Source organism: Clarias gariepinus, chromosome 5 (genome assembly GCF_024256425.1).
Source record: "Clarias gariepinus isolate MV-2021 ecotype Netherlands chromosome 5, CGAR_prim_01v2, whole genome shotgun sequence".
Lineage (NCBI taxonomy): Eukaryota > Metazoa > Chordata > Actinopteri > Siluriformes > Clariidae > Clarias > Clarias gariepinus.
The window spans coordinates 9,088,096-9,101,057 of NC_071104.1; the positions used below are offsets into that span (position 1 = coordinate 9,088,096).

Genomic DNA, 12,962 nt, shown 5'->3' on the forward strand with positions numbered 1-12,962 from the left:
CACGTCTTTGGAATTTTCTCTTTGAAAAACATCCACGACATATTGTAGATCCTCCAACCAAATTCACTTCCCATCTTAAGTCCGATTTATTCAGAAGCGCTTGTCCGACGTGATGTATGGCTGCGCTCTTTATTTAAATGTCTCCATTTTAAAAAATGCATTATTATTTTTATTATTATTATTATTGTTGTTATTATTACAGAGGATTTTTATAAACACTAGTTCATGACATCCAATAAGTTATAAGTTATATCTCATGTACGTGTAAGTTTCTATTTGGGCAATAGTATATATTTTTAGCTTTTTGTGCATGTCTAAGACATTTACCCTACGCTTATTAAAAATAACTAACGTATGCGATGATGCCCCCTCCCCTACCCGGCTGGTGTTGTCCCTCCCTTAGTATCTGATTGCCTGGAATTGAGTAAGCACAGTATCATGATATTGAGTGTGCGCAGCAGAAACAGAGTAGAAATAAAGTTTGAGTGAGTGGAAAAATCATTTGAGCACACGCAAGTAAGAGTTTAAGCCAGCGGAAATAAAATCGCCAAAACACAGAGTTTTTGGCCCAATTAAATGGGCATACCGACCGACTAGTTTAGCTAGGTCAGAGAGTTAACGCAGAGATGACGGAAGAAATTGAGTCGTATGACAATCAATCGTTATTTTCCGTGTGATTGATTTAGCAATCTGAGGTTGCTGTCAAGTAAATGAGTAAAAAAACAAAAACATTTGCCTGGACTTTTCCTAAGCTTCAATGCCGATTTCAATATATATTTATATATTCAAAGTATAAATTGAAGGTTAGAAGTTTCGTACCATATTGGTTGGTTTTAGAGGCGTACTTGAATTCACACTTCTATTGAAACAAGCCTTGAAGCCATTTATCAGAAGAGAGCGGTAGAGCGGAGATTGAGTGATGGGTAAAAGAAAAAAAAAGGTCGACAGGGATTGGAGAAATAGAGTGAAGAAAAGAACTTGATTGATAGAGCGAGAAAATGGCTAAGGGACAGCAGACAAATCCAGTACATTGGAAAAAAAATGCCTTTAAAAGGTAACGCTAAATAATATATCAGAAGTGATGATTTTTATTTTTCCGGCTCAGGGAGAGTACACCACGGGCACGTGGGAGGAGGAGTCACGTGAGATCAACTTCGCCGATTTCAAGTTTTCCATCACGCACCATTACCTGAAACAGGACTGTGCTGAGGGCGAGGGGAAGGAGGACGGCGAGGAAGGTACACCTGTTGCAGTGATGGTTATTCATGATGGTTTACACGGTTAATGTTGCGTGCCAGAAAAACTACCATGGAGAACTGAAGTCTAGTTTGTTCTTAGTCTGGCAAACATTTGTTCTGCTGCTGTCTTACAAATTGGGCTTTATTTCAGGAGTGCCAGCCTCTAAGCCTTTTCCTAAATTTTTTTTTTTTTTTTCCTCAGATGCCTTTCCTCTGGCCATGCAGGACCTGCTGTGCATGAACAATGACTTTCCTCCAAGAGCTCACTGCCTTGTCAGATGGTTAGTAACACCACAGGGCTTTCATTCTGAAAGTATACACTTTTCCAGGTTATTGCACTGACCTAAACGCTTACATTTTTCTTAACCCCATACAGGACATTTGTCCCAATTCGCAGCTTTGTAGTAAACCCTTCAGCTTCCTTCTTCCTCCTGACTCCTTGCTGATGGATGATGAATTGTAAAGATTATATTTATTTCATTTAGAATATCTCAGCTTTTGGTTTAAATCCACCCAATTTGGTGTGAGCAAAAGTATTGGAACAGGCTTAAAGTGAATAACACTTGATGTTTAGTTGCAAATCTCTTTAGTTTAGGTTCGAAAAATTTCTTTTTTGGATTGTTTTGGGCTGTTGTCTTGCTTCGTGATGCAGTTCCTCCCTGTTTAATGTGAATCCTGATTATAAAATGGCGGACAGTGTTTCTGACTTCTTGAATAAATTCTGCTGCTACCGTCATGAGTTTCGTCATCAATGAGTTTTAGTGAGGCAGTCGTGCAAGCCCAAGCCATGACCTTTTATGTGCTGGATCGTGACCGGATCTTTTCTTTCTTCCTGCTTTGGCCTTTCCATCACTTTGGTAGAGTCGGTTATTATCGGTTCCAGAACTTTGCGAATTCCAATCTGACCTTCTGATTCTCACTGATGATGAGTGGTTTAGCCTCTATATTTCTGCTCTTAAAGCCTTTGATTATGAGACCTTTTTGGTTGTACATTTACATTTAGGCATTTGGCAGGCGCTCTTATCCAAAGCGACTTACTGTACTAAAGTGCTTGGGGCGGCATAACCAAACGACTTAGTTTTCTCAGCTTTTAAAATCTCCTGTCTGCATTTGGTTTACAACCAAATGCAGCTTTTACAGGTGAAATCCAGGGCATAAACCAGGAGTAGACAGTTTTCCCCCCTTTTTCCACCAAGGTGGTTCTGGAGCTAGTTTGGAACCGGTGCCCAATTTTAAACTGGTTCTTTGTTTTCAGACAGCCAAAGCACTGCCCTCAGACAAAAAAAAAAAAAGAATTCATTTAATGATGTGAATGGGAAAAGCTAAGCCAATCCTTAGGAGGTTTGCTATTGAACCAGCTCTGAACCGGCACTAGCACCAGACATAAACTAGCACCTTGTTTACTTTGGTGGAAAAGGGGTAAATCGGAGCTATTACTTGTTTAAGAGTTAATCCAACATGACAAAGGCCATGTTCCAATATTTTTGACCACTCAAAAGAATCGGCTATTCAAACCGATCAAGATATAACAATCAGGAAATCAAAAGCTGAAAATTTTGACCTGTTTTCTGGTACGAACTGGTTCCCGAATATCCTGAGTGTATAGTGGAAACAAAAGATATGTTTTATACATGGACCTTCATATCAGGATACACACTAATATCATCATTCTGTTACTGTAACAGTGAAAAGTAAGATTCGTAGCTTTACAAATGGAGGAGCTTATACTGGTGTGCAAATAAATCTTGACAGTTTTACCCCTTTCTGCTTGGTTAGTTAACACATTGTCGGTAAAAGTGATGAGAATATGCTTGTAAATTCTCTTTGCTCTGGTCTGCAGGTACGGAGTGCGGGAATTTGTGGTCATCTCACCTGGAGCGAACTGTGAAGCCATTATCAGCGAGTCCAAGTGCAACCTGCTGCTCAGCTCCGTCTCGATCGCTTTGGGAAACACTGGCTGGTGAGTAATAGGCAGGAATTTACAGGAATATATAAAGAAATGTCAAAATCAGGGCCCTGGATTGTTATGGTATGTTTATTCTTTATATCTTGAGTAGTGTTGTCGATCGTTTAAATCTTTTACTCTAGTTAATCGCAGTCATAGTCAGTGATTAATCACGATTAATCCCAATTTTAAAATACTCAGATTTACTTTGATTATAAGCGTGCAGTGTTGGAATAAAGAAATGCATGACAAACCGTTTAGAGGAAACAGATTTATAATAAGCTTTATAATATAATTCAAAACATTAACATTTAACAAATGGGGAGGGGCGAATGGGTGTCGCAACCCATCAGTGGCGGGGCTCGAACCCGGATCCTTAGGTCTGATAACCAACAATCTACAACTTTAGTCCCCTAAACCATCACTTCCACGTCTTACATTTAACGTGCTCTTGTAAAAACAGTTCCCCTTGAAGGTATTTTGGTTTTATCCCAACTTGCATCCAAAATCTTTTTATAATGAAACTTGCCATTCAGCACACCTGGTGATGTTTTCTCAGTCATCTTATTATCTGCATTAAACGTTTTATCATCACACACGGTAACAGCGCTGCCATTATGGGATGCCATTAGAATCAAACATGGTCATATGATTCATTTGCAAAAAAAAATATAAAAAAATTGTAACGCATTAAAATGTCTTAATTAATCACATGCGTTAACACGTTAATATTGACAGCACTAATTCTGAGTCACATGGTGGTTATTTTTTGGCAACATATGATCTGGCTGTGAATTTTATACCTTTTGGTGCTCGTTTTTTAATTTGACACCTCATGCATAGTTGTTTGCCTGAATTAGGTTTAAAAAAGTATTTGCACTGCAGTCTTCTAAATAAATGAGGTTTTGGCCTCATTCACTTATTTGTGAGCCGGTTAGCATTCGGATCGTGACGCAGTGAACCTATCTTGTATCCTAATCGCGTTAGGGTTCTGACTATTCGTGTCAGGAGCTGGACTTGAAAATGAACCGTGTGCCTGAGGAAAGATTGGAGAAAATAAAAACCCAGAGGTAGAAATGCCAGCGCTGTCAGCATGTCTGCCAAAAGTTTCCCAACACCAGTTACATCAGTGCATAATGGGCGACTTGCACAAGCGCTTCTGAGTTATAACCAAAATGGCATTTCTGTTTCCGGCTCATCAACTATAATGGCACCGGTGCTATTTCAGACCCGGTGTCTGCCGGAGCTCCAGAAAAACCAGTGTCCGCGTCATCACACACAGACATTCAAGAAGGAAATGGACACCAGTAGATTGATAACATGCCAAAATGTGTTGCATTTTTGAGAAGGTAAAGTTTAGCCACACACACACACACACACACACACACACACACACACACACACACACATTCGGATTTTATTCAGTCCCCTTCAGCTCTGATTACAGCACACACTGTGGTGGTCAGGTCGTGTGGAAATGATTCCTCGTGCTACCAGAACCACTTGTGTCTTGGACTACGCCCGTGACATCAAGAAAGAGAAAATCCATAGATGTGATAACCTGGTCATTCAGTACATTCAGGTCGTCAGCTGACTTCATTTTATTGCCGCATAATGTTGAAGAGTCGAGATCTGAGCTACTGAAGCAACCCCAGATCATAACACTGTCTCCAGGGGTTTATGCTGTGGACGCTATGCATGATGGATGTACAGTTTCACTTTTTGTGCTTCTCTTCTTACCCCGATCAGACCACATGACCTTTTTTCTATTGCTTCAAAATCCAATCTTTATGCTCGCTAGTAAACTGAAGCTTTTTTTTCTGATGAGTCTCAAACAGTGTTGGGTGTAACGCGTTACAAAGTACAGAGTTTTTTGGATTACTTTATGGATGTAACGAGTAATCTAACGCGTAAGGTCCTCTATTTAAGTACTCAGTTATTTAGTTATTTTTTCAAAAATGTAATCAGTTATTCTGACAATTTCTGTAATCCGTGAGCCAGACAGCAGTCATTCCCAATCCTTAGTGGGTGTGTGTGTATGTGTGTGTGTCGTCCTACAAGCCCCGCCCCAATACCCTGCCCCCTCTGTTATTCCTGTTGTTATACCCCTATCCTACCTATGCGGTTTGACTATGCGAGGACCGACACGCGGAAAGATGGAAACCTAATCACAGCGCCAAAACTCGCGGTGAATCATGACGAACCGTACTTGCGGCCACCGCGTGAAACCGCGTAGGTGAGATAGCGGTATTAGTAGTTAACAGATTATGGGCCAAACTTCGCTGAGTGATGATGGTAGAATAATTATAAAGGTCTCGACTAAAACAACATGCATGAGGAATCACAAAGGAGTTTTCATTTTCCACAATGGAAAAGTACTCGAACTAGTTACTCTCATCAGAACGTAACGCTGTAATGTAACTGATTACTTTTACTCTTACTCTAACCTTCACTATTAAACACAACTCTGATTTTTTTTCTTTTACCGTTGATTTATTTTCTACCATGCCAATTCACAAAGTGTTTCAGTGATTTTTTTTTTTTTTTCTGAGCATTTCTTCTACAAAGTTGAGGGTTCAGCAGTATCCTGTGTTTAAAGGGTTCTCAACCCATTTCCTGTAATTTCAAATCTCCTTAGTTGTTCTCTTTGCTTGGTGCAGCCCACTAACTTGACCTTTTGGAAGTGGTGTTTTTTTTTTTTTGTCTTAATACATTTACTGACTTTCCTTCAGCGGCTTTAAGGGCAGAGACTTGCCTAGGCATTGAGCGAGAGCATTGTTCTTCTCAACAGCTCTTCGAGACGTTTTTCAGAAGGTCCAGGTCAACCAGGTCATGACTGTGAGGATGGTTTACCCTTTGTTTTAAATTATACAGTACTATAATTCTGTTAACAGTAGAAAGGGGGGAATTTCAATATTTCTTTTTAGTTTTTTGTCCCGGGGACATCGCACTTTCAGACTAACGCTCCCTGAAAAAAAAGTCTCGTGTCTAATGTGAGAATTACAATACAGCTCCATAAATCGTAACCCACTGTGGTCATAATGTATAAGTTTTAGTGCAAACATTTTATCATACACACGTGGGTGTCAAAGACTACTTGCCTGCAATGTTGCTTGTAATAAGCTGCAGAAATGCGTTTGGGTGTATGATTTTTCAATGTAAACAACTACAAAGGTAAGAAAATACCTATTCATAGAAAGAAACACACAAACCGACGTAAGCCCAGCACTATGACTTTATTGCAAGACTGAAAGATGCAAGTGTTAGATGTCGCTGTCTCTCTGTACTGCCGGATATAAACAGAGGTAACGGTGAGGTTCGCTCTGCTTTAAAGTGGAAATACATCACAGCCGCGGGTGCAAGACGCCCATTGGTTTTTTAGAGGAGATATATGTGGGATTGCTGAAAAAAAAAAAAAAAAAAATCCTGGGTGTTCATGCAGATCTTATTTCAGCAATGTTCGAAGCTCCCAAATGAGTTGAGTTGGTTTGGTTGAATGAATAAAGTAAAGGTGCACTTTGGTTTTATGGAAAAGATTTTATGGAATCTTCTCTTAAGAAGATCCTTTAAAAGAAAGTCTTTTTAAAAAAAATTATAATAAATAACCTTTTTTTTTTTCTTTTTCTGTTTGTATCCGATTAAAACACATTAATAGTTTAGTCTGACTTTGAAGATAATGCCGTAAAATGATCTCTTTTCTTTTATCTTTGTATAAACCAATTTCTCAGTTGTTAAACAAACCTAAGCAGATTAATGTATTTACTGCAATAAAAGGTTTGTTTTTACAGACATTTTTTTTTTCTGAGATAATGATTTGGTTATGAAACAATGACGATAGCGATACCAATAGTGCCCTATCCCATATGTAACTACATTTACGTAGTAAAGCAAGTCACGTCAGCCCTAAATCGTGATAGTCTGTAGTTAAGAAAATAAAGGAAACGAGCACAAGATGTGGTTTAAGACTTATCATAGCCATTATCTGCCATTACCTCTGTGTGCTGCTGCAGGAGTTATTTATTAAGCATCCTCTTTCTCAAGAAACCTTGTGTACTCTTCACATTTTTTTTTTTTGTTATTCCGTGTTAATTTAAAGGTGTATATATATATTTTTGGGAGAATTGGTTACTGTTCTTACTGACATTAAATAATAGAATATTGAATCTGTATCTGTATCACCTCTCACTCTCTCGTTACCTACATATCATCATGTTTCTTTCGATTAACATTTTAAATCCATTTTTGATCCATTTAATTTATTTTCTTTGAAATAAAGTCAACCAAAAAAAAAAAAAAATATTTAGGAATATACTTAACATTCTACTAGACCAAAGTTTTGGGGACTGGTTTAAAGAAAATAGAGAAATGACCTTATTGTTTAGATAAAATATCACATCTGTATAGTAGACTCGTGTGAGTACGTGTCGTTGGCGGGAAACAATTTGTAGAAATAGTTAGATAAAAATAATCTTTAATGTAATCGGTGATATTATTATTTCTGGTGAAAGCTCGCGTATATTTCTGGTTAAAGCTCACGTCTGTCTTTCTGTACAGCAAAACTCTCTGTCTGACTTATTAATACAAAGAAATACAATTTTGTAAGGTTGAGGTTGTAATCTTGTGCCTTGTTCACACCAAGTTGTACTTCTTTCATCGTCAGCCAAATACACTCCCTCTCCGGTAATCAGAGAGTGAATCACAGACGAGAAATCGAAAAAGTAGATCAGATAAAGATGAAGTTTTGTATCAAAACGACTGGTATAAAATTCACTTGTACTACTTCAGCGCTGTTATTTCAGTGCTGAAAATATAAATTAATCTCAGTAAAACTATTCAGTTTAGCTTTTCTAATCTAATCTATCGGTGCATGTGTTTGTTTACATTGAGCAAATAGTTTATAAGTATCTTATTTCATAGTAGATTAATAAATCCAGCACATAACTGTTCATAACATCGCTTTTACTCGACAGTTTGATTTTACTTATGGTGCAGGTTAAACTTGAGACAGATATCTAAATACTGCAAAAGTTTCATTAAATTCTGTCCAGCCAGTTTTGCATCAAAAGACAGAATTTTTTTTTTTTTAGACTTTGTATCCTCTAATGTATAAAATGTAAAGATATAATTGAACGAGCGAGTTCGGACTAACATAGAGACAAAACATTTCTTTTTATTTATATATATTGCTGCATGTAGCAATCACTGAGCGATCCAGTATGGAAGAGGTTTAGTGTGGCCTTAGACATTTGGACACGGTTTTAGACTGGCATGATATCCACGGATGCACTCTTTATAGATCCAGTAGCACTGAGCATGTCATTAATGGTACCAGTTTGCCCTGGTAAAGCTACTGTAGTCACTGGGGAGGCCTGTATGCTTTTGGTTATTTTTGGTAAGGTTGAAGAGCTGGAGAAAATACACTACTTGGGCACAAGCCAGGGTCTGATCACTCCAGGCTGGGGCGTCTGGTTGAGGGAGGAAATACATCAAGAGATCTATTTTAAAACCTTCAGATATATGCCATGACATACCAGCCTTTACAACTTTTACACATTTGGTATAAATTCTGAGAATGTTAGTACAACAGTAACTACTCCAGACTTGCCACATGTTAACTTCCATAGTTGATCAAGTTAACAATTAATGATTGGTTAATCATTAATAATTAATCAAGATAAATTTTTTTTTTCAGGTTTACTTTCATTTAACCGGTTATAGTGGCACAGTCCCAACAAATTAATGTTAAGTTTAAATTTAATAAACAATATGGCTTTCCAAGTCCTGCAGGACTGCAAGTGCGAACTCTTGTGGTGTACAAGTTAATAGATACGTGAGCTAGAGAAATATCCTATACAAAAGATTTACGGCTAATACATCTTTAATTAACTAAATTCACTTTAATGATTAAGTGATCAATCGTTAACATTTCTGATATTACTCAAAAGAATACCAATAGAGAAGTCCCCTTAAATAACCTCGCTGGACTCAAATGGACAATGTTTAAAGTTCAGGAATGTGGAATAAAATCATTTACATATACAGTATGTCTATACAAATAATAAAACTGTAAAGTTGGTGTGTTTGTACATTTGAAGATATTTGTGAAAAAGAATTTGGGAGGGGGGGAGGCCGGGGTAAAAAGAGTGTTAGAACACATCCAGATGTTTTTGGATTTTTTTCTTTTTGTCTGTTTGATTGTGCACACATCATGTAAAAACGACTGAACGTATTTTAATGGAGTTTTCACGGATGCATTTGGTCGAGATTTTGTTTCATTACAATCAGCCCACGTGAACAGAAGATATGCTACTTTGAAATTAAAAAGGAAAACGTTAAAAATCATTAGTTCATCTCAAAATTCAATAGACGACCCTGTACAGTTTTTAATACACACTTATGAGCGTGTGAATATAATCTACTTAATAAACGTGATCTTATACCTTAATTCCGCGACACTTCACGTTAACGTGTAAAAATTTTAGTTCATCCCGAAATTCAACCAGATGGCGTTTGTACAGTATTGTTAGTTGTGGGTACATCTAGTGTGTATGTGTATGTATTGTTTACTGCAGAATAAACCCCAAATCATCATCCAATAAAATTCAGTTCTTGCAGCAAGTCATTCCTGACTGCCGAGCTGATGATGTTATGCCTCTCCCGTTCTCTGCTTAAACATGAAACAGTAGAAATGTTGGTTTTCCTGACAGGAGGGTGAAATCATATGAATGTGAGCAGAACTCACAATAAAAACAATCCTGTTATTGCCGTAAGTCTGATAAGTCACTGGAATTGGACTGTTTGTTCCCAAAGTCTCACACAATCATTTTATTCATGGGGAACGAAGCACCATTTTGTCAGGCATCCTTTGAGTGTTGAGCGCATTTTATTGAAGTGTGCTGCCTTTAATGTCTTCAGACAACACTGTTATTCAAGCTTTATGGGTGGCCTTTAATAATAATTAACCAGAAGACTTTTTGGTTTTGTTTTCAATTGAAATCTTGCATGGAGATATTTAACTTGCTTGATATGGACTATTGAATACTTATAAATCTTAGTTTATTTTTTAAGACTTTTTTTTTAACAGGGTTTAAATGTATATTCGTATGTTTACTTATTTATTGTTTATGGTATTTATTTATCACTGTTTATCTATTTTTTTTTTTATCCTACTTTGCCATGAACATAGCCCTTAATGCTGGCACTATGATAAAACTTTCACTTTTTCACACTAATTTTTATTATTACTTATTTTAGCCTCTGGAGCCTCAAGCCTTATGATTAACAACAGTAGTTTAAACAACCCATGATTATTGGTTAATATATAATATTAAGCGTTCTGTTGTTCCAAAGTTTAGGAATAACAAAACTCCTTAACTTTGCATTTATTCTGCAGTTTATATGCTTAATGTCTCTACCAAAAAAAAAATCACAGTTGGGTCAATAATAACAATTAATTTTGCTTTTCTGTAACAGACTCTACTAAAGACCTCTCCCAAACGGTTGAGATGTTGCTTCAAGGTTAAAGTATCAGTATATGTCAAATAAAAAATGATTTGATACATTTTATTTCACATGGTATGGTATAAAACAATTTAAAAGGCATACTATTAAGGGACACATCATACAGCAGTGTGCAAATGTGAACAAATGTTGTACTGCAACAAGAGTTTAAAGATACAATTTAAAAATTGTTTGTTTATATACCAACCTCAGCAGCAACCTCATTTCCCCTCTCGTCTATTCTAACCACTCAGCATATATACTCAAGAAGGTACAGGATACAGGTAGAATACAAGAAGGTTTGGCTCTTTGGAAGCAAAATATGAAGATCTGAGGGGCGGCTTAAGACTTAAAGGTGGTAAAGTACTGCACCTTAACCGAATGGTAGAGAAGGCTCAATCAGGTCAACTTTTTATAATCATACAGGGACTCATAGGGTTAATTTAAAGGGTTAAGGGGTCTTAACTTATGCTGTAAATTATACCATTTTCAAAATTAAATACTTTTTGTTTTTCAAATGTCAGATCATTAGTTTAAAATGAATGGAGTATTTTTAGCTAACATGGTTTATTTTGTAAAAACTTCCATTTTCTTTTTCGAATTGAGGAAATATAATAATAATAAGGAGAATCACAGAAGAGTATCAAGTGCACATTTAATGGAGCTGAATGTTTGCTGTGCTTTGGGTGTTGAAAAGTTTTCCCCCTACACGCATGAAATGGAAAGAGAGAGAAGAGAGACAGAGATCAAGGTACAAATTGCCTACACATCCAAGTTTGGTGTGAAGATAAATGCCACGTCTTTTGGTTTTTATAAAATAAATGTTTGGTAGACTAATATACCAAGAGATCTGTTTTACATAATGCATTACTGCCTCCAAAACAGCAACTCAAACCCTCTTATTAGTTTAACATTGTGTGTGTGTGTGTGTGTGTGTGTGTGTGTGTGTGTGTGTGTGTGTGTGTGTGTGTGTGTGTTTTTATTTTTTTTTTTTTTTATTCTGCCTACTGTTGCTGTGCTGTTTCATAAACTTGGGTCTTCAGCTCGAAATGTGTCCTCATAATAAACATCATTACTTAGAAAAAAAAAAGTAATTAAGATTTTCACCCAAATGCTAGGATCAGACTTGTATTAGTCAGCCTTTGTAGTGTGTGTGTGTGTGTAGCTTTGCTTTATAGTGTGTAAAAAAAAAAAGAACAACAGTTTAATTGTTCTCAGTCTGCCAAGAGCTCTAAATTTGAGATCTTCGAGAATACACACACACACGCCTTGGAGTCATCGCTGCTGTCCTAATGCAGAGATTTTAAGTTAATTGCCTCCACATGGACGCTGTACTGTACGTTCGTAACGCTCGGTTACATGGGCTCATTTTCAATCATTGCATTGTCCTAAGCTGTTTTCTGTGAAACATAGAATGTGTGTGTGTGTGTGTGGGCGACCGGTTTCCAAGAGCAACGCTCTACAATAGGTTACAGCACACATCCCGCTGAGATGCAAGAGGATGAACGCGTCGCCCCCGGCAACTCGCTTTCCATCTCTTTCACATGCTTGTAGTTCACGGGGTCACCGCATTCCTGGAGGCGATTGTTGCCTTTTTTAGGCGCTTGCGAACAAAACAATATCGATACTGTAGCACTGATAAAAGTGCAGCGCCGCACAGCACAAGCATCATCATCATCACCCTCATCATCATCCTCATCATTTAGGTGTATGCAGAACCAGGACGTGCTCGTGATGAACAACACGGGTGCACGAGTTAACATTTAAATCCTTCATCTCAGGCACGTGCGGAGTATGATGGATTCCAGGTGCTCAGGTGTTCTTTCCAAAAGAATAAGCATCACCTCTGTAACGTCAATGACTCCGCTGTGCCACCAGGTGGCTCTGTTGAGACACGGTTCGAAGATCGGCACTCGCACTTCCAGAGTACTTTTCGTTCCTTCCTTCTTTCTGTTTTTTTTTTTCCCTTCTTTCTCCTGATATCCTCTGTTATCTGCTCCTCTGGAGCGATGTTGAAGAAAGAAAGTAATGATCGTAACTTTTTTTTCTCTCTCTCTCTCTCTCTCTCTCTCTCTTCCCTCTCCATCATTTGTGTTATGATGAACTGTTCAGCTGTGATGATAACAGAGCTTGCTTATTGCAGTTCAGCCAACACGGTCACGCTACACGAACAGGAGGATGATAGGACTAATAAAATGGGCTTCATTAAGATAAAAGTGCTTTGCGCGGCAGTTTCCTGGTCGAAGCCGCTCACTGGGAGGACCGGATCGCGCTCAGAA

The 12,962-nt window shown here is 37.7% G+C and overlaps 1 protein-coding gene across 1 annotated transcript in view; it reads left to right on the plus strand.

The window, feature by feature from the left end:
• Positions 1 to 12,962, plus strand: part of rab3gap1 (RAB3 GTPase activating protein subunit 1) — a 74,072-nt gene that overhangs the window by 6,714 nt on the left and 54,396 nt on the right. Inside the window, exons 4-6 of the mRNA XM_053496336.1 lie at positions 1,106 to 1,238; positions 1,441 to 1,519; positions 3,079 to 3,198. Of these exons, the coding sequence (XP_053352311.1) occupies positions 1,106 to 1,238; positions 1,441 to 1,519; positions 3,079 to 3,198 (332 nt within the window). The remainder of the gene's footprint in view (positions 1 to 1,105; positions 1,239 to 1,440; positions 1,520 to 3,078; positions 3,199 to 12,962) is intronic.